At 40.9% G+C, this 23,509-nt stretch overlaps 1 protein-coding gene across 3 annotated transcripts in view; it reads left to right on the forward strand.

The window, feature by feature from the left end:
- The window catches only part of LOC131670660 (uncharacterized), a 32,392-nt gene that overhangs the window by 4,641 nt on the left and 4,242 nt on the right, over positions 1-23,509 (forward strand). Inside the window, exons 1-7 of one of the 3 annotated variants that reach the window (XM_058946431.1) lie at positions 1,122-1,348; positions 2,454-2,532; positions 5,906-6,761; positions 7,548-7,928; positions 9,078-9,725; positions 9,794-10,008; positions 10,685-10,873. In XM_058946431.1, the coding sequence (XP_058802414.1) occupies positions 2,456-2,532; positions 5,906-6,761; positions 7,548-7,928; positions 9,078-9,725; positions 9,794-10,008; positions 10,685-10,873 (2,366 nt within the window). In that variant the 5' untranslated portion in view covers positions 1,122-1,348; positions 2,454-2,455. Of the gene's footprint in view, positions 1-1,121; positions 1,349-2,453; positions 2,533-5,905; positions 6,762-7,547; positions 7,929-9,077; positions 9,726-9,793; positions 10,009-10,684; positions 10,874-23,509 lie in introns of those variants that run through there. The other 2 variants (XM_058946430.1, XM_058946432.1) reach the window with 2 other exon arrangements.

Genomic DNA, 23,509 nt, shown 5'->3' on the forward strand with positions numbered 1-23,509 from the left:
GAATTTAAAAAAGATTCTTTTGGAATGCGCTTTATTTTCTGAGTCACGACCTACATTTTTTACAAGGATATAATATTTTATTGATTTTAATTAATATTCGAGATGCAATTACAAGTGAATAGATTTGATCGACCTTTACAAGAAAGAAAAAAATGTTGCTTTCTCAACTGAAGTTTTCGATATAAGTCCACTGATAAGCTCGTTAAGTCTGAATATCAATGTGTCTGCGGCGAACATTATGTAACGATTTATATGTACGTGCCGATATCACTATTCGGAAGCATCGATAATTTGAATAAAATTTATCCGTTGTACGCTTGTGTCTTAATTAACAATTTCATAATTCAGTAGCGGAAAAGTAGAGCAAATGAATATAAAACGTATTTCGATGTTTCTCGATGCTCTAGACAATTTTTTTTAAATCTTTCGAATTTTCAAGTCACAAATTTGATTAAAATAACATCAGACAGTAAATATCGAAAAAATTCACAGCGATTGCGCTACTTCCAAAAAGCAATTTACACAGTTGCTACATTCATTTGAATAAAAGAACCCCGAAATAAAAGAAGTGCACACTGAAGTCAAAATGAAACCATTCTTAGATAAAGATCTCGATTTTGCTCAGTGTAACAAAGAAAACATCGTTTCTTGTTTTTACAACTCTCGACGTTTTTTACAGCCGCTGTACGTCAAGTAATAAAACCCTTGGCGTAAAGACGTCATCCTGACGCGTAAACAAATAAAATCCCGTCGTGCGATTTGCCGAGTAAAGCTCTCTTTAAACACGATTTCCAGAAGGCAACAGGGGAAAATAAAAGTAAGTGTGATGCACTTGTGCACGCGTGTCTCCGTGAGGGACACTTTTTTAATTACGGTCACGGCGGCAACAAAATACATTCACACACACCAACACGAGTGCGTGAAAATTAAAGTCGACAGTGGCGTTGATGGAACGAGTTTTACCGGTTCTATAATTAATATACACACGTGCTACCGAGCAGCAATTTTCATAATGCATATATATGCATCTCCCACTCCTGATAACATCCAATAGCATAGCTAACTGCCTGAGTATACGTATACGTTCTCTCTGTCGAACTCAGTCGTGAGAAGGCGGCCGATCGCGCGAGCCTCTCTCTCTTTCTCTTGCACATGCACCAACTTTTTATTTCTCTAGGAGATATAATTTTTTTAGTGATGAAAGTTCAGTGTTTTTTTTTATGCGAAAACGACTACCGCACTTTCATAAGATCGCGTATTGCGAGTGTTTGTTCAAGTTCGCTACAAGAATCAGAACAGCTCTAACCGATTTGTCGTTTTAAACGTATGCTTGAATGAGGTAGAAAAGGTAGAGATCTGTTTTAGTGTGTTAAGTGACGCGAGCAATTTTACAAAGTTGGTCGCTGCTTTTGATTAGGAGTGTTTTGATAATTAAAAGTATTACGCAAAAATTCTCAGGCATGACGTGTGCGAAGTGGTTGATGTTTTCTGGCGCTAATTTCCAAATTTGCTTGACCTAAAAATTCAACATTGTATAAATTTTCGTTAACCTAGCGTTAATCAATGGATATTTTGAGATATTCTATGCGGCATACTACAAAAATGTACGATTTCTGAAGTTTTACTAATGTACTGTGAAGACTTAATAATTAATGCTAATTATGCAGAGTTGATACACAAATTCAAATATACTTTATTGATGATGAAACACCATTTATTAAAAACTTAAGCACAGTTTTAATTGAATTTATGTGGCTGATAATAGCGACATTAATTACATTTTTTACTATGAAAATTTTAGTTTGAGGCTTAAAAAATCGATAATATGTTTGAATTGCCTTCAATACAAATACAATTGATAAGGAAATAAAAAAAACTTATTATGCATCAATATTATGATGAAAACTTGAGACCGTGAAAAATATCCATAGTGTTTGCTGTTCACTGATGGTAACGTTGTTATTAATGAAATGTTGATATTTATTTTCTGAATGGCGTAAAAATTAACATCGATGTTTATAATTTAAACAAGTTTCACCGATGCTTCTTAATTTAATGAAATATTCAAAGAAAACGTAGAACACTGATAAAAGTGAAAAAAGAGAAATTCACGCAACAAGTTTTATATAAAAACATGAAGGATTCATTTTAAAAATCCGTAAAAATACTGATATTTTCACAGATGTCTTGAAAAGACGATTAATCGTATTTTAATAAGGTCAAGAAAAGCATCGGCGCTCGGCAATGACTAAGCACGCAATTAATTTATATTTTTCTTTCTCGGCGATAAAGTAAGACAAATAAATACCGCCTAGCACTTGAATCGATGAACATTTTTCCAAATTATAACACTATATATTCCATTTTACTATGAATTTCATTAGCCGATAAATTGACCTTTAATTGTATGGACGAGTGGCAAGTGTTATAAAATTTTATTCACATGCTTACAGAAATGTGCGAGTCCCTGGAAGTTGTTCGAATTCTGGACGTTAACGAGACTTTACTTAAGACAAGGTGTCGACGAAATAGGTGAGAATACGTATAAACACTAGTATAATCTTGTTAATTTATGACCTTGTCTTCTTCTTAATCGTTTTGATATTCTTAGCAACGTTAGTAGCGCAATACCAGATTCGTGAAAACTAGAAGTCGCATTGTAAAAAATAAAAAAGCTTTCATAGAACATGGTGTGAAAAGATTGAAAGTTCACTTATTACATGATATCTCTAAATCAACCTTGGGTTTTTATTGACAAATATATCTAAGTTCATCTTGAAGGTTGATTAGATTCTCAAAAAGAAAAGTGATGTCGATTCACAATTATGTTCAGTTCTTCAAAGTATTATCTATGAATCGTATTGAGTTGTGAAAAATTATTAATTTGCCCTTGAGCATCTGAAATAATTGGATGCATGAGTTAAGAAAGCAGTTTGCACTTATTGTCCGTCATGTCTGCTTGAATCGAAAAAGTAACGTTACCTTGTGACGACAACAAAACATTATCATTATCTGGTATAAGATCATAAGCATCGTTCAATAGCCTTATATTCATCAATAAACGTCTTATGAACATCGTGTATTAATGAAATCCGTCATTTATGGTGAATTAAAAATTGACGTTTTTCGCATGACTTATGTTGAAACAAATAACGAATTGTCAAAGTGTATATAGTTGATGAGAAAACTACAATCAATGAGAAATAACCCAGCTTGTTATAAATATGTTGTACGGTAACAAATTATATATCTGTCGCAAGAAACATAATTGCCTTTCCTTTAACTGTTTCTGTCGCCATGCCTTTATACACATAAAACGTGAAATACCCACTGTTCGAAAACTATGAGATTAACAAGAAATCCATCATTGTTATCAGCTGATAGATCATTTTATCAAGGGAATCCCGTAGTAATGAAGTCAAGAATCCACTTAAAAGTTGAGTATTTTATAGTGTGATAGCAAAGCGGGAATCCCTGTTTGAGAAGCGAAATACGTATTTGCGTATCAACTTATTACTTGTGGTAGTGAATATGAATCCTTTTTCTTCCTCACTCTCGGTTATTTTATTTTTCCTCCGCCAATATTTGTGCGTATATGCATCAAATATATGAATAAATCTGTGCAACATTAGAACATTAGAGGAATTATAATCATAATCTAAATAAATAAATGTAAATTTATTACAGTAAGTAAAAATCTTTAGTTAGTAAAAAATGTGTTTTTACAATTTTTCGTAACGTTAAAGAATGCTAGTAGTAATATATTTACGTCATAGTAGAGTACAATAAGTTATCTAGTCGTTATCAGACTATTTACTTTTAAACTAATGAAATTTAAAAACTTGTTTTGAAAAAATTCTTTTAGTTATTATTATCTTAATGACATTTACATTTGCAAAAGTAATTTTCTAATCGGAAATTGCGACAAACACGCAGCTTTGAAATTTAACGATTATACTTTTATGTATGTCTTTTCTTTTTGTTTGGAAAATTAAATATTTTAGTTAATTATTCATGGTAGAGTGCAGTCATAAAGTAATAAACACAAAGAAAGATAAAAGCACTAAGCAAAAATAAAAATAAACCTACGTTCTTAGACAGAAAAAAAAGGTTTAATCATGATTCTTGCAATCGGCCGAATACACGACAATCCTGAGAAGAAAATTTGTCCGTTGGTTAATTTATCAGTGCGATTGATTGAGTAACCGTCGACTTGATTCACGTGTTTTCTAAGTTATTACGAAGAATCTCAAGTTTTTTCTCTCTTTCAAAAATTAACATTTACCGGACACACGCGTACGTGAAATCGACAAATTTTCAAAGCTATTGACGTCAATACGAGCGTAGCGATTTACGTCTTATTAGATATAGTTAAGAGATGAGCGTGTACGAGTGCGCGCGAAGGCACCTAATTACTCGATAATGAAGCCCGCATCAATGACAATATACACGCAAACAAATATACATGTAAAACTCTAAATACGTTTTTTCTACGTGTAATTTATTGCTGGTGTATATCGAGAAATGAGTTTACGTTGGTACTGCCGATATTCAAATGTCAGACTATCAGCAGATCTTTTAGCACTTGTTTGTTGACTAGGCTCTATTTTAATTCAAAAACCTCGCCACGTCAGCTAACCATAAACAATTAATAATTTCAATTTTTATCGCGTTACTTTGAAAATAAATAGTTTGTTAGAGCTGTTTCTTATGTACTATAAGTTATCGTGTATTTTGGTATAAATTTGAAAAAAAATATACATCTTCAAATACTTTGTGTTGAAATATAGTGTATTAATAGAAATGGCAGTTAAATCAATTTTATGAAGTTATTACGGACATAATGGTTTACCTAGACATTAATAAGCGACTATTGGTTAATAAGTTTTTTATTCACATCGATGATGTTGCAATGACAACTATGCGGGTATGATGTATTTTTTACTTGCCATCGTTTCAGAGTTTTCGATGCGATGTATGTGACTTTTAATTTTTTTTATTATTTTGCCTATTATCAAAACTGTAATCCAATTTATTTGAAAGTTTTAACTACAAAAATACTATGTAATGTTTTAGTTTAAAAGCTTCTATAACACAGGTCTGCAAAATAAAAGACTTTTTTTACTCCAAGAATACCAGTTATATATCCGTACAGGATTTTGATGCGCTGAACATGTATCTGGCCTCGAAATTGCTCGATCACGACTCACTTTCGGGGTATCGTAACCTACAAGTGCAAAAAACACGTTTTTTGGCTATATTTGAGTTTTTACTACATCACGAGAACATTTTTGTTTCTATAAACGACTCATATCATCTAAAAGTACAATTCTAATCCTTTAAATCCCAAAAGAAATTTCTCGTGATGTAGTAAAAGCTCAAATATAGCCATAAAACGTATTTTATGCACTTTTAGGTTAGCTATTTCGAAAGTGTGGAATATAAATAATAGAACAATTTCAGGGACGGATTCGTGTTCAGCGCATCGAAATTCTTTGGAATGCATTACTGATATTCTTGGAAAAATTTGATGTTGACCTGTGTAATCCTACATTAATTGATATCACGAGATATTGTTCTGTATCGATTAAAAAAATAACGAAAAATTGTAGGTGATTTGAAAGTCAAGGCTTAAATTATTCGTTTTTAAATGACCAATTAATTGTACAGAATCATTTAAGTCTTTAAAGTAACTTAACTTTATACTTTCTTTTATAAAGTTTATTTTATCGTAAATGATGGATGAGACGGATATTTGAAATAAAAATTTCTTTATTCATCATTTATCTGTCTTATCTTTAGAAAAGCATTTTTAATTTCTAATATAATAAATAAATAATGATGATTTTTAAAATGTTAGTATCGAACAAAAAGTAACACTAATAAATGTAATATTATGTTTCAGCGCAATACCTAGCCTGTCGATCATGGCAAGAATTCGCCTACCAGAAAAGATTGAAAATAAGCCAGCCACGACGCCTATAAAGGTTGAGCAACGTACACCATCCACTTCTACAAAGATGGCTTCAAGTTTGAGTAGTTTAAGTTCGGATTCGTATTCTTCGAGTCCTGAAACGAATGAATTGAAATTTCCTTTGAACATCAGTGATATTATCAGTAGTGTAAACAATATAATTCTTGTGAGTTCAGACGATGATAAAACAGGAAATTCGTCTGACGAAAATGAAGGCTACGCATGTGAAAAGAATATTGTTGATTCTGACGATGGAAAATTCGAGAAGTTTAGTGATGAAGATGATGATAGTGTCCACACTTTGAAGTTCGTGTATGAAAGAAATATTTTCACTAACAGTGACGAAGACTCAGAAAAAGATAATGATAAAATTAACAATGGCGAGGATTCACTATTTCATCAAAAAAGTAAAATTTTCAAACTCAGCAATGGCAAATCAAGTGAACTGAGTGAAAATAACGATGAAAACGATGATTATGATGACCATATAAACGGTTTAATTGAAAGAGGACCAGTTAGGCCACAATTGCATTCTGTGAATCGTTCGAAACCTTACGTTGAGTCAGCTCACCAATGGCCAAGTTCGGACATACTGCCATCACAACCATCACCTAGTGAAAATTCAACCGACTATGATACCAGTGCAAAGGCCATCCTTACAGATAAAGAGTACAGGCAAAGAATTGATCTATGTCTTGATCAACTGTCCGATATGGGACAAGATCAATCGGTTGTAAATTCACTGTCACCCGGTGATTCAGATTTCGGAGGAACACTGAATTATTCGGTGAGACTTTATGCATAAAATTTGTAATTAAAGTTTGAATATTATCAAATCTTTTAACAATTGAATTACGGAACTTCTTTTTAATCAAACCAGACAACTCACGTCATTTTCTGAAAAAAACTTCGACGAACTATCTGCATATTCCTGAATTATCTCACTAATGAAATAGTGCTTATCACTGTGTGAAAATCAATTATCAAAATATAATCGAGTAGGCTAAATACAGTTTATTCAATTTTTTTCTCGGTTGTGAAGTGCAGTGAAAACTTACCCGCATTCGTTACCAATAAAGATAATAAAATTTATGATGAATGCCTATTGGTATAGTTTTCTTTCAATTTAAAAGACAGAATAAATTATACGGTGTTTGAAATAATAAAAAAAAGTCTTTTAGAAAATCTTATGAAGATCTTTTTCTTTATTACATCAGTCAAAAACCGGGAGAGTATTTATAATTTTTAAACGTTGATGTGACGTTAAATGTACATGTTTAACATTTGTATATATTGAAACTCGTTTAAAAATCTCAAAAACGTCGATTATGTAATCACGTTTAGTGTTGTTGATATGAATTGGGTTATTCAATATTATTTGTTAATAACGAATGAATTTAATAGAAACAAATATAAAACAAAATATTTAAGGAATATAATATTAAATTACATGATATCTATTACTATTACATGATATCTATTACTATTACATGATATCTATTACATGATATCTATTACTCAATTTCAATGCAGCTACAAAAATTTTTTAATGATAAAATAAATTTGTTTATAGCCACAACAGCCTTATCAATGGCAGCCCGACCAGTCGCCCAACAGCGTCCGTAGTAACAGTTCATCAACATATTTCGTCCCTTCCATCAAAATTGGTGACTCGGAAAGCACAATATTAGAAGTACTATCCCGTCATAGTCTACAGCGACCTGTTTATCAGTCAGTTGTACAGACTCCAGATTACAACAGCGGTGCAAGCACAGCCGCTTGTGATAATTATCCTGAATCACCGGCGAGCAGTTACAATGCTTGTGCTACTTCAACATCTCGACCCGAAAGTCGTGCCTCTAGCAGGGCACAATCACCGGGATCTAACAACGGGGGATGTGCAAGCACTGGAAACTTCTTCAATTTACTTGCCAGCTCTTTGAACTCTCCTCAGGTAAGAAAACACTCATAAAGTTAATAATTAGCTGTTACGCTTATTTCTAATATAGATTCTGTTCGTTAATTCTACGATATTTGCAGCTTTTACCATTGCAACAGTAATATTTGAAATTCAAATTTATTGCAAGGCCAAATAAAACCGCTAAAATTTAGTTTGATTAAATGTCATTGCAAACTATCCTGTAAGAAATGTCACCAGTTTCTGATCATCACTGGCCAGCTTATGCCATAAATTGGCCTCTTGTAGCCAGAAACTGATGAAATCTGACAGAATATTATCTTTTCAGATCGTTGAAGGAAAATTCTTTGGCTAATTCGTAATATTGCGAAAATAAATAAAATGCAATTAAGGCAATATTAGAAAAATCGTCATTCACAAATAATGACATTCGTAAGTTGCAATCTCAAATGTCTAAGAACCATAAAGGATATTTATATATAATTAAAATGATTCACTGCCATATATCGTAAACATGTTGAATGTCTTTTAATCGAAAAAGTTATAAACATGTATATACCAGATATGCAAGAATCAGAGTATGTCACTAGCTAATTTCCAGGAAATGTATGCAAAACCGCAACGAAATATTCGAATGTTCATTTGTGAGAGAAAACTCTAGTATTTTAGTACAAAAAGAGTTCATTCTGTACGGTATTTCTAGAGTTCCAAGTTCCGCGTTATAATATCGCTTATCCTACAATTGTCACATCCTATAGCATCAAGTTCATACTTTTTATTCCATTTTGTGTTCGATTAGATAGACAATGCCTAGTTACCGTCAGTTTTTTACACAAAGCATGTGGCTTTCTACACTGTCGATTGTCAACTTATGATCGGTACTTCATAATTTTTCAACTCGCCAAGTTACGCACATATTGAAACAATTGTTTGTCGATATTATACGTGTATTCACTTGAATACGATTAATCAATTAGATATCTAGCAACAGGAAACTTTTTGTTCATACATATTGGTATGTTACTGTTGAATCAACCTGTCACTATCATGTTTTGCAAAGTAAACTTTACTCTCAGCGTCAATGTAGCGTGATATGAATTATCTTTTCGTAATGTTCGATTACAGATGTTAAGTGAATTATTTTTATTCGAGCTAAACTTGAATCTCGTTACAAAATGATTACAGGTATCACCACAGAATTTTCGAAATCAACACCGTCCATCTTCATCATCGTCATCGAGTCAGTCATATTGTGAAACTCCTAGTCCAGCCAATTACCAAAATCCTTTGGAGCAGCATATCGAAGAAAAACTAGGTGACCACATGATGACACGAATGCCAGCCTGGTATGATAGTTTCAAATCTTCTGACACTTTGGTTAATAGTGTCGGTAGCAGTGAACTTCAACTTCAATTGGTTGAAGAAGTTATTCGTGGTGACATGAAAGACCAGCCAAAATCTAATGACATGCAAGTTGTACCTAACTGTCAAACTTCATCATCTTCAACATCTGTTGCAAGTTGTTCAATGAACAATATCAATCCATCAATACCCAGTGAAAACTATACATATACGTGTCATGACAACGAGACTACAGATGACTTGACAAATACTCTGCTAAGATTCGTCGGCAGTGCACAAACCATTCCTTCACACAGAAAAGTTGAGGCGAGGAACAACTCTTCAACAACTTCTGGATATAACAGTAATAGTAGAAGCAACGAAGCCAGAAAACTCAGTCAAGACAGTGCATGTTTATCTTTGGATCAACCAATTCAGACTACCTTCTTGGAAAGTTTTAGAAGTCCTCCAAGATCACAACCTCAGCGATCGGTAATAATTATATTTTGTAAACTTATTACTCAATAAAAGTAACATTCCATCTCATGAACTCTCATCAGATTTATCAACAGTCATCTATGAGTCTTAGTCCAGTAATGGCTACGGAAGCTTTACACTTTCCTACATCACCTATAGAATTAATGGGTAGAAATAGGTGGAACAATTATCCAGAGCGAAATACAGTCGTGGCCAATCTGCAGACATACAGCAAAAACTTTACCGAGTTTCAGATACCAGAAACTGTCACGTCCTACAACTCACAAATGACTAAGACGTAAGGAGAATATATATTCATTATATATTATGGTCCCGTTTGAATATATCGAAACAAGTCGTTAATACAGATTATCATCTGATGCCAACGTTGCAAATACAAAAGCGCGCGACAATCGCTTGAAATTTGATATTCTTTGTTCTTTCTATTCAAAGTTTCGAATTATATAAGCGAATTCAACATCGAAGATAAGAATTTCAACGCAAAGAGAAAAGAAACGTTTTCTAAAAGTGTAATGCGAATCTTTTTGTAAAACATACTGTCCCTCATCGAATATGATAGACTGTTTGAACAATTGTCAGTCGTACAATCTTTTTAAAAATACTCTTGCATAACTATCATTTTAAGACACCGTACTAGTAATTTTGTTCTTTATTCGTACTTCAATTACTCATCAACGAATATTCCATACGTCACGGTAAAGTAATTAAAGCAAGGTAATCAAGCTTGAAGTTTCAATTGGTCGCAAACTAAATCTCAATTGAAAGGTCTCTCTCTCTCTCTCTCTCTCTCTCTCTCTCTCTCTCTCTCTCTCTCTCTCTCTCTCTCTCTCTCTGTCACGCGCGACTGCGCAAATGAAGTTAGAATCACAATAGTTTGTCTGCCCCCGATAGCATTTGCTAAGATCAACAGTTCAGCGAAAAGCAATTGGCTGACATTGGAATTTATTTGACAGCACGAGCAAGAGTAAGACTAGTGGTAGTGAGCGTAGTATTGCCCCGTGGCCCTCCTTGAATCTGCCATCGACGAGGGCGTCTGAACGTCTCAAGGAAGTCACCGATCCACGCGAGGTCGAAAGGGCGATGAAGAATCTCTTGAAGCAACCCCTTGAAAAGCTTGCCAAGACCGATGATGACGGAGACACGTAAGTTTATGGCCGATTATAATCCCTTTTGTGGGCTTCTATTTTTTTCTATGAGTGCAATAGAGGGTGAAAGAGATTCCCGATATGCTATTTTTCGAAAATAAGGTTTAATATTTCAATGCATGATATGTAAATAATGTGTTCAATAGGACATTTAATTAGGTCAATCTCATGACTTCCTTGATACATAAAAATCACTTGCTAACCAATACTTTAAATTAGTTGTCATTCTGATAAAGTACTTGTAATATATTTTGATAATATGTTCAACACTGCAAATGGAATTTTAGATTTTTCTATAATATATTTATATTTACACTTAAAAAATAGTTAAACGATACCGCAAGTTAGAAGTTAATTATAGATCAATTCTTTCTTTATATGTAAGTTTAGCATCATTTAGATAATGTGCAGTTGTTCGATTGTCGGCATACTTTAATACCAACAAACTACCTGACATGATGAATGAAACTTAAGTTACCGGATATTTTTGAGATATGATTTCAAATTTAAAAAAAGAACTCATGTAATAAAGTATTTAACAGTATTTAATTATGATTTTCCATAATACGAAAGTATTCGTGAAATAATCAATATAACTTCCGTTGGTTAACATATTCAGTTGAAACTAACTCCGGATTAACCGCGCATTTCTTTTTATGCTTAAAGAATTTGAAACATTCCTTGATACGTGATCAAATCTACGTATACTTATTAGGTTTATAAATGACCATCATATAACGATAAAAACGCCTATAAGAGGGAATTACAAGTTTTTTATACGAATATACGTTGGCTTCTAATTGATTAACTAATTAGGTGATTAAACATCAAAGGAAATTCAAAGCAAAATTTCTAAATTCAGTCTTTCAGACATACATTATTCTATCAGAACTGTCACAATGTGAATAACATGTAGTTATACAAATTAATATTAATGTTCGTTGCAGTGTACACATTTTCGTTACAACATTTTTATGTACATGGGCGCCTAATAAGGAAAAAGAAATATTATAATTTTGTCTATGAGCGATAATAATAACGACAAAAATACTCGTGCCTAGAGATATGAAAGTATAAGTAAATAATCGTGAAATAAATTACAGTGAAACCTCGATAATTCGACTAGTCTAACCTCGAATTACCATGGTAAATTTGGTGAAAAGATTTAAAAAATTCAAATTTCTAAGTATCTGTCATTTACATATTTATTTATTGAAAAAAAACCACAATTCATATAAAATTGAAACACACGTAAACATTAATATTATTCATATGCAATTATATATCGACCCAATGTATATCGTTTTCTATCAGTAATACTGTTGCTAATAAATACTACTTTTATTAATATGTTGTATCACCTACATTGATATAAATTGGCAATGAGGTAAAATACATTTTTTTTCACTATATTTTCTAAATGTCCAGAAGAGAAATCGCAAAAGGAAACATCTAACGAACGAGCGGCTCCATTTCTACTAATACTGATTTAGCAAAAGTTTCAAACTTCATACTTAAAAAAACAAATTTAAAACAAACAATAACTGATGATTACCAATCAATGATTAGAATTGTCCATCAACATGCTAATATGTAGCGAATGATATTAGTAAGACTTCAATGGTATGGGGCATTTTTGTCAAGATCTAAATATGAAGTTGAGTTCAAAAAATGTAGCGACAATACCGATGCTGATGATCTATCAAGAGCATTAATTCCTTTCAGTTCTCATACTGATGAAGCCATCAATGATGACGTAGATGTTTTATGCGAAGAGTCAGTCTTACCTATTTCAACACTGAGTATTATAATTGAATTAATCCGCAATGAAATCCGAAAGGGTATTTACTTATGAAAAACTTTTGGAAGATCTCAAACAAAATTAAAACTTTACTTATAAATTTACTATTGACAACGACATTTTATTCCAAGATCAACGAGTCCTTCCAAAAACACTTCAATCGTCAGTTTTACAAGAACTATGTCGAACTCACATTGGATCCTAAAAAATCAAGCAGTTTGCTCGTCGATACATTTATCGGAAAAGTATCGACAAAGATATCGAATGTTTACTTCGATCATGCGAATAATCATGCAATAATAGGTTGCAGTAGAAACTTGGTACGATCATTAAGAAATTTAAACAACTACATTATTTGGTGGTGCTAGATAGCGGATACATATTCAAACGTCACATCGATCAATTAATTAAGACGATATTAAAAAAATCAACCATCGCTGTAATTAAACCAATCAAATCAATAGAATATTGTCCAACAGAAACATAATTCAACAAAAGTTGGAGATTTAATTTTATTTCTATCAAACATACCAAACCAACTATTACAGTTACAACTTCCGGTAGAAATTGATCAAGACGAGCCAGTTTAATAACAATAAGAAGAAAATGACATACCAGAACAAATAAGTATGGGAGAATTTTGTTACAAAATCCTCCTTTTATAAAAAAGAGTACCTGATAAATAGTGAAGCCAGTTTATTTGTGATCTGATTAACTAGCGTGATCAGTTATTATGTGATAGTTTACGTTGTGTACGCTTATAAAAGATTAATGTAGATTTTCGTAGATGATTAAATGATCAAAAAGAGTATCACCTGTGACGGTAATCGTCAAGTTAGCGCTAATCATTTAACCTTATTGTTGTCCGTGAGGGCAGCACCTCCCAGGGGGGACAAAAACATGTAACGAAGGAATTCGGCACGCGAGCAGACGGAACGCGCGCGACAAGATTCGAACGAGTGAAGCATCAACCTTTGTTGTGTCCGCCCGTTTCGCTATCGTATCGCCGCTGATCCACGTGCCTTCGCTGACCGTACATCAGATCGACGAGAGGACCACAGCAGATACAGCCGTGATAACCGCCATCCAGGAGCCAGACGTCCGATCACCTGAGGCCAGGACGAGTGAACGAGTGTGTGTATGAGGTTTCGCCATCGAGGGCGAAACCATAACGTGCGCGCGTTCGCGACCGGCAACAAAAACAATACAATTAACTGTTCCGTGCTGTGCAACCCGTCATAGTGTTCTCCGGTCGCAGATAAGTAAGGTAAGCTGGCCAGCTTAATTACGCGTTCGGAATTACATGAATGAATAATAACTCGATGCTAACATTCGATGCGTGTATATAACGGCTCTAGCGACAAAGAGCAGCGAGCGTACCGGCAAAGCGTGTTGCCGATGAGCGAGCGTGTATGTAAACAAACGCGCGGGCCGACCTTTTGTGAGTTTTGAGGAAACAATAAAAGATCTGATTTAGCTTACTAACAAGTGTTTTCGTTAATTCTCTCATTTCTCATAGCTTCTACTCAATTCCGAATAGGTTATTAATGATTACAGGTTGACTGAGGCATACTTTCTCGTGCTCCCCGAATTCGTATTGAGCATTGATAGATACGCGTGTCCTTTCGAATATAATTACGCGATTTAATTAATTAAACGGTTATACCCCGTTACATGGCGCCCAACGTTAAAGAACCTACGGTGTTTTTGATAGTGCAAAACACCGGTTCTTAACAATAAACTCGCGCCCAGTCAACCAACGACTTAGGTGGCAGTCAAGTGTTGTTATGCACACTTGACACCGAAGGCCACAATAATAAACAAACACGTTAGCTAGCTTGCGAAGGCCCACCGCGGCGAAAATTTGTAAACAAAACCTGTGAACGCGTGCGAGTGCAACCGACAGATTCTAGTACGTAAACACCAGCGAATTTTGAAAGTTGCCGCAAATAATATTATACCCGTTGGCCCGGGGAAAAACTAACACCGGCAATTTTCAAACGGAATTATTTCAATTGAATAATTTTGTTCGACATTGTATTGCGTTAGCATATTTTTTTTAATATTATGTACTGCGGTTATTGGTGTTTACGTATAACGCTCGTAACAATATTTTAGATACTAACTCACACAACCGTGCTAACAAACAGTTAGTACGCCTGATAGGTAGGATCATTATATTGCGTATTGACGAGCAAAGAATCTCTCGGCAACCAATCCAATAAGCGCCCTTGATCAAGCCCTGTGTTGGCAAATAAAATTTTTTTTTATTTCTCAATTCGGCGCACCAATTATAAAATAACACTCGCACGCGCATAACATACTTGTAATTTTGCAAAAATCAACCGCAAGCAACCTAACAGAAAATAATGGACCGCACTCAGACCGAAGTAGAAAATTGGGTATGGACGCTCCAAGACGAGGAAATCGAAGAATACCTCGACCAGCTGGAGCTCAAGACAAGCGGGAGTAAGCTCTCGAGAGCTGCGCGACTGCACAACTGGCTACTCGGCGACTATTCCGCAGCGGATTTCGCGGAAGCCGACAACCAACACAGCAGTCCAGCCAAAAGAGCCGCCCTACGCTCGGAGCTGATAGTATCCATATGCCAGGAACACACAGCATCCGAGCAGGAGGGAGAACATCCGCTGGCCCAACTACTACAGAGTGCGGACGTAATATCGCGAGTCCAGCAAACCGCAATAAACATCACGAATGCCCTGGACGGCGGAGAAAATATAAACAGTAATAAAGAAATTACTATCACGGCTGACGATGGCAGCCAATTCAGACTCCCGCCGGAATTCGCGGTAATGGTACAAGACCTCATTTTCCGGTCCAGGGAACATGAGAGAAAATGGGAGGTACAAGACGCAAAGAACTTAAATGCGTCTAACCTAACCCATATAGTAGAACAGATTGTCAGTACCAACATTAAGGCTCAGGAACAAATAGACAACCTGTCAACCAGAATTAAGGCTCTGGAAAAGACCGTACACAGAGATGCACGGCAAGACGAGTCGAACAGTTCCAACGAGGAGCCACGTCCGGAAAACACGCGTAGGAGCGTAGCATTTCAAGATACGTTCACATGCCATTACGACGCCAGGCTGCCCCAGAGCACTCCAGCCGGACCCGGACTGAGGCCCACGGGGGCCGCCGGTAGGACCCCCCGCCGGACGCCCCATTTCGGAGAGGGTGGACAGCATCAACTCGGTGGAGTTAATGCTGAAGTGGATAACCACCCGCCGAGCATGTGGTCATCCCAACAGACGACAAACCCGTGGTCGACTACAAGAGACGTCGGCCGCATCGTCAGGGGATGGAAGCTCAGATTCTCCGGAGAAGGCAATGCAAGCATTGATACCTTCTTATCAAGGCTGGACAGCTCGAGGAGCAGCGCGGGACTTACAGAGGACGAGATGCTCCTGGCAGTATCCGAGCTACTCGCCGGTCCCGCCCTCGTTTGGTACGAGGCCATGCGTAGTGAATGGTTCTCGTACGCGGATTTCGAGACGGACGCCAGAGCATGGTTTGGGACCAGCAGGCAACAACAGCAGCGTCTGACGAAAGAGGTCCAAGGCCGATACCAGGGCCCAGACGAACCCGCGAACGTCTACATCGCGAACATGATGGGCCTAATGAATCGGCTGAACCCCAAAATGTCACACGAGAACCAGCTGGACCTATTACACGACAATCTGCTCCCGGAAATCCAGAGTCAAATACGGAGATCAGAAGTGGACTCCGTACGAACCCTAAATGACCTAGCCACGACGGCCCAGAATAACTTACATCGGCGAAGGATGGAGCGGACGATACCGGACCCTCAGTCGACGTTGTATCCTGAGATGGCGTATCATCCCCGCACCGACGTGAGCAAGGGCCGTAAAGGAAAGGTTGCATCTATGTCCGGCGACAAACCGGAAGTCAGCGACAGATTGGACCGCATGGAGAAGGTACTCGAGAAGGTGACGCACCAGGTCGTCTATACACCGACGCCCTCGGGGGCGGCGCCTAATCCGAGTTTAGAAGCCGTCGATGGTGAGAAAAAGGTTCCTCCCACCGACGTACTTAACCAATTGCTGTCGTCCATCAAGGAAATGTCGGCGGAAATAAAGAATATTCGCGACGACAAAAACCTGGCTTCCGAAGATAGATCCAAGAGACCAGCGACCCCCCGCAAACGAGGGAGAGAATTCTCAGGGCCAATCAAATGTCACGAGTGTGGCCTACTGGGCTATTATAGGAAGTTCTGTCCCCAGTGCAACAAGGGAAACGAGCAAAGGAGTGGATAGGTGGGGTTGATCCCACTCCTCAATCCAGTAGCCCAAACCCCGTCAAAGAGATCTCGCAGCCTCCGCCAACACCGCCCACACTGTTAGCAGCGAGAGTGTTGGGCGATGAGAGCGGGAACTCCATTAGTGACGCCAAAGATAAGCGTGGCAGAAGAGTGCACATGGAGAATGAGGGCATCGACGTTAGTAAAGCCAGCAACCCTGGACCAACCGAGGCGGCGACGAAAGAATCGCACCCGCCCTCGAGGACACGGGTAAAGGCGCGCAAGTCGTCGAAAGGAAGCCCCAAGAAGACTCCGACCGTCCGAACCAAGGAAGCTTGGACGACGAGTGCCGTCGCTCGACCACGCGTCAGCACAGTGGTTAACGCTATCAGGAATAAAGAGCTAAGCTGTGGAGCCGTCGAAACTGTTTCCCGATATTCCCCGGAACAGGAGACGCGTTGGTGGTTACCGGTGAAGATAGGGGACTTCCAAATACGGGCCCTCTATGATCCGGGAGCTTCCACCACAGCCATGGGAAGTAACGCTCTACAAATAGCGTCTATGCTGGGCGTCGGATTGAACACCACCCACGCGGGTACAGCGGGACTACCAGACGGTCGTAAGGTAACGATCGTTGGTCACGCCCTGTTGCCATTCACCGTGGGAGGGTTAACAATGCCGACGAGAGTAGCCATCCTCCCTACTCTCGCCGAGGAATGTATTTTAGGAGTGAACTTCATCAGGTTGTTCCGAGCGGTACTTGATCCAGACGATAACACGTTGTTGTTCAAGGGATCGCAGGCCAAAATGGAGCTAGAAGTAGCTAGCTTGGAGGCTGGTCCGAGATTAGCCACAATCGGACTAGCCGAGGTTACGGCTACACAACAGACTATGCTACAGAAGACCATCGACGAGGCTCTGTCCCGAGACCCGTTGGGCTTGGGATGTGCGGCAGGCATCGAGCACGAGATTCGGGTCGGTGATACGAAGCCGATTAAACAGCGTTACTACCCAGTATCGCACAAGGTCGAGCAGGAAATGCATAGACTGGTAAGGGAAATGTTAACCCAAGGGGTAATCGAACCAGCAGACAGTGGTTGGTCGAGCCCAGTGGTTATGATTCGCAAGAAAGACGGTTCATATAGATTTTGCATTGACTTCAGAAAGGTCAACAAAGTCACTGAGCCGAATGCGTATCCCTTGCCGTTTATGCAGGATATATTAAGGCGTTTGCGAAACGCGCGCTATATATCCACGCTCGACCTCAGTAGCGCGTATCACCAGATCCCGCTTAAGATGGAATCTCGGCCGATCACGGCCTTTACCGTACCCGGACTGGGACATTACCAGTTCGTACGAATGCCGTTCGGTCTCTCGTATGCCGGTGCCACCTTCCAGCGGTTGATCGATAGTGTGATCGGTCCCGAGTTGGGCGAATTCGCTTTCGCCTATTTGGACGATATCATAGTGGTATCGTCCAGTTTCGAGGATCACCTACGACATTTAAAAACCGTGTTGGATAGGGTGTGCAAAGCCGGCCTCTCGATCAACAGAGAGAAAAGCGTCTTCTGCAAGTCTGAAGCCAAATACCTCGGCCTGTTAATCAACCGCGAGGGGATCAGGCCAGACCCTGAAAAGGTGCGCTCTATCATGGAGTACCCACGACCAGGTAACGTGCGACAACTGCGCACCTTCCTGGGGGTTGCTTCATGGTACCGCAGATTCTTGACCGACTTCGCCACACATGCTCAACCGTTAACGAGGTTAACAGGAAAAAGGAGCGAATATGTGTGGGGAGAGGAACAGGAACAAGCCTTCGCCAAAATTAAGGCACTCATGATGTCCGCTCCATGTCTGGGATTGCCAGAACCAGATGGGCAATATGTGCTGGAGACAGACGCTAGCGCTACCGGAATCGGAGCCGTCCTATTACAAAAGGCAGGAGACGGCGACCGAATCATAGAGTACGCTAGCAGAGTCCTTAATCCGGCTGAGCAAAACTACTCAGCAACGGAGCGCGAATGCTTGGCGGTCGTATGGGCCATCCAAAAGTTCCGCCCATACATTGAAGCGTACCCGTTCAGGGTGGTAACTGACCATAATAGCCTGAAATGGCTATACAACCTAAAGAATCCAATTGGACGTCTCGCCCGATGGGCCTTACAACTTCAAGGCCATACTTTCGAGATCGAATATCGAAAGGGGGCAGACAACGTATTGCCCGACGCCTTATCGCGCGCTTTCGAGCCCACGAGGGCAGAGGTTGGCGCAATAGACCAGCCGAAGCCAAGGGACAGCGCCTGGTACACGGATCAATTCCGACGCGTCGAGAACCAACCTGAGCAATACCCAAATTGGAAGGTCGTTGGCCGGGTGATGTATCACCGGAAACCGAATCACGACCATCAAGGAGGAGACCGATATGCCGACGAATGGAAACTCGTCGTGCCCCAGGAAGAACGCAAGGTGGTGCTGTTTGAAAATCACGACCTAGAGACGGCAGGGCACTTGGGACGCGAGAAGACCTTCGCCCGCGTCGCCCAGTCCTATTACTGGCCGGGAATGTACGCAGATGTGAAAGGATACGTCCGAAAGTGCCAGGTCTGCCAACAATGCAAGGTCGAGCAACGACCGCCGCGCGGGCTCATGCAGGACCGAACATGGTCTATGCCTTGGCAAGTGGTCGCGGGCGACATCGCCGGACCCTTTCCAAAGAGCCCACGAGGGCACGAATACGTCCTGGTATTCATTGACGTATTCACGCGATGGGTCGAATGTATACCCATACGTAGTGCTAACGGCAAGACGATAGTGAAGGAACTTCGGGAACGAGTAATCCTGCGTTTCGGCACGCCAAAGATCTTCTTGTCCGACAACGGCACCGAGTTCCGAAATCAGTTGGTGGACAGGTACCTGAGAGACCAGGGGGTAAAACGGACCTTCACCCCAACCTATACCCCACAGGCTAACCCTACGGAAAGGGTTAACCGTACCCTGAAGACGATGATAACGTCGTATCTGCAGGGGAATCATAGGGAATGGGACCGAGCGCTACCCGAACTCATGTTCGCGTTGAATACGGCCGTCCATAGTTCCACCGGGGTCAGTCCGGCCATGCTAAATTATGGCAGGCAACCGGAAGCCCCGAATACGCTCCGGAAACGAATGGACGAGCTCGCCGCACAAGAGGAGAGTTTGCTCCGAATCGGACAATGGAACGAACACATGAAAAAGAGCCGTTCCACCATTCAACAAGCTCACGAGAGCGCCTCGGGTGAGTCCCTGAGGCAGGCTAAGTACTACAACGCCAAACACAGGGACCACAGGTTCAAAGAAGGTGATTGGGTGTGGAAAAAGAACCGCGTACTGTCCTGCGCGGCACAGGGCATTTCCGCGAAGTTAGCACCCAAGTTCATCGGCCCCTTTATCGTCACAAAGGTACTCGGCGCCAACTCATATCGCCTCGCCAACCAACAGGAAGAGGTCACAGAGCTAATACATGCTAAGGACCTCAAACCCTATTATGGACGAGACGACGACATACCGGCGAATGGGCCTCGAACGCGAGATGACGACGAGACCTCTACCACCGAGGGAGTCGAGGCGATGAGCGTCCCGCCTAACGCGAGCGATACATCGATACACGGAAACGGGAGCGCCAACACCTCAGATAATACACTCCGAAATGACGACGCGACAACTCCGAAATCACCTCGCCGTACTCGCCGTAATTGCCCCAGCCGAGTCCCACTAGATACCCCTCCTACTAACCCGACGAAGCGCCCACGAGGAAGACCTCGTAAGTCCGCGCGAACTACACACACCACACAACATCGACAAACAACTCGAGCCCCTCCTCCCATCATCGCGAAGAGGAAGAGGGGCAGACCACCGAAAGCGACAACCGTGGATGCATGATACACGGCGAACGAAGGACCTGGGAGACCGACGCTAAGGACCCCACCTTCGATTCCGGCGACGAAGGCCCTGGGCAGCCGAACAGGCGCCCACCTTCGATATTTAAAGTTGTTTGTAGGATACTAACTCGCCGGACATTTACAGGATGCAGATCACCCTCGATCAATTCGAGCAGGCGGCAGCCGCCCTCATCGGCCTGGACCTAGGTCCCGCCGTCGAGGGGGTGGTACATGCCGCGCTCCACCTACTCGCCCAGAAAAAGGAGGAAGAGGAGCGAGCACGGGTGCGAGCTCACGAGAGCTCGTCATCCGTGCTCATAGAAGAGCTCCTGGATGAGGAAAACCCCACGACGCCGGCAACGACACCCGGCATCACGCGCAGCGACGCCGCACCACCATCCGGACCACCAAAGGGGCCCATCCCTATGAGGGTTCCCACCGTATCGGTGGGCACCCAAACGGAAGAGGGCGCCCCCGACGCGAGCTGGTCCCCCAGGTTCCCGAGCCAGGCACCACCTTCTGGCAAAAGGACCTGGGAGGACATTGTTGAGGGCTTGAGGGAGGTCGAGCGAGGATGGACGACCCTCAACGCCCTCCAGCGGGCTGTGTACGCGGAATATGATGCGTACACAGCCGCGGGACACCACCCAGTAGATCTTGACCACTGGGAGAGAGTGGTGTCCCGCCGTCGCCAGTTCGCGTCGGCCCTAAGAGAGGTGCAACAACGCCTCCGCCAGGCCCACGAGGGCCCGGCGAGTGGCGACACCAACAGCCTCCCCCAGTCTCCGGCTGCCGGGATCAGAACAACGGCTCCGGAAACCAGGTCGGAGATGACGCCGCACCAGGGTTCACAAGAAGGCGGGGTAACCCTGGTGGTCAACGTGGACGGGAGCCAAAGCGGTCAGGCAACGGGGCCCATCCACATTAATGTGGTCCTGGGCTCCTCGGGTGCGGATTCCACGGTCGAAAGGCCATTGTGGTCCGCCCCGAACCGTAGGAACGGGTTGCCTCTGACCCCCCGTGAGCGAGGGCTCCCACGGGGCACCCTCTCCCGCGCTCAATGGGAGGGGTGCAACGTGTGCCACTACCCCGGGGTGACCCGTACGGACCGCTGCCCGCGCGTGCGGCAACACGCCGACCTGGTCCAGGAGAGACTGGGGTGGGAGGCACGCGGCAGACCTCCATTGGACGACCAGGGCCAGGAGATACAACCAAGGCCAGCTAGGTGATGATGTCCTGCCCCCGTGGGCAGGACCACCGATACATCGCCCTGTCGTCCAATAAAGATAGATTTGACATTACTCGAACTATGATCCTTTATTATCCTTCCCCACCTCCTCCTCGGAAAGTACGGCGCTAACGGGATCATCGTCAAGGACCCTATAGGTCCAGACTGGAAGGGGGCTGTGACGGTAATCGTCAAGTTAGCGCTAATCATTTAACCTTATTGTTGTCCGTGAGGGCAGCACCTCCCAGGGGGGACAAAAACATGTAACGAAGGAATTCGGCACGCGAGCAGACGGAACGCGCGCGACAAGATTCGAACGAGTGAAGCATCAACCTTTGTTGTGTCCGCCCGTTTCGCTATCGTATCGCCGCTGATCCACGTGCCTTCGCTGACCGTACATCAGATCGACGAGAGGACCACAGCAGATACAGCCGTGATAACCGCCATCCAGGAGCCAGACGTCCGATCACCTGAGGCCAGGACGAGTGAACGAGTGTGTGTATGAGGTTTCGCCATCGAGGGCGAAACCATAACGTGCGCGCGTTCGCGACCGGCAACAAAAACAATACAATTAACTGTTCCGTGCTGTGCAACCCGTCATAGTGTTCTCCGGTCGCAGATAAGTAAGGTAAGCTGGCCAGCTTAATTACGCGTTCGGAATTACATGAATGAATAATAACTCGATGCTAACATTCGATGCGTGTATATAACGGCTCTAGCGACAAAGAGCAGCGAGCGTACCGGCAAAGCGTGTTGCCGATGAGCGAGCGTGTATGTAAACAAACGCGCGGGCCGACCTTTTGTGAGTTTTGAGGAAACAATAAAAGATCTGATTTAGCTTACTAACAAGTGTTTTCGTTAATTCTCTCATTTCTCATAGCTTCTACTCAATTCCGAATAGGTTATTAATGATTACAGGTTGACTGAGGCATACTTTCTCGTGCTCCCCGAATTCGTATTGAGCATTGATAGATACGCGTGTCCTTTCGAATATAATTACGCGATTTAATTAATTAAACGGTTATACCCCGTTACACACCATAGTTGGCATGAATTTAATATGAATTGATTGATTAAATCGTAATAACCTCAAAATAATGACCGACTGATATCTTGATAGAGACATTAATTGAACTTTGCTTTATACGAAAGTTTAGCTTTAAATAAACAAAGTAGATAGTAAAAGATATAATATATTGTACAGTGATTTTAGCTTTACTGAGTTATATCAAATATTTAAAAATATTTTGAAAAGGTACTAATTACAACCGTGAACGTACTATACCAAATTATGTTATTTATATCGTATAAGATATAATTATAGAAAACAATAATGTTTTTAAATAATTAACCATATTATTACTCTCAATTATATTATATATAATATCATATTATAATGTTTTTA

Source organism: Phymastichus coffea, unplaced genomic scaffold (genome assembly GCF_024137745.1).
Source record: "Phymastichus coffea isolate CEN01 unplaced genomic scaffold, Cenicafe_Pcof_1.1 PCOF00113, whole genome shotgun sequence".
Lineage (NCBI taxonomy): Eukaryota > Metazoa > Arthropoda > Insecta > Hymenoptera > Eulophidae > Phymastichus > Phymastichus coffea.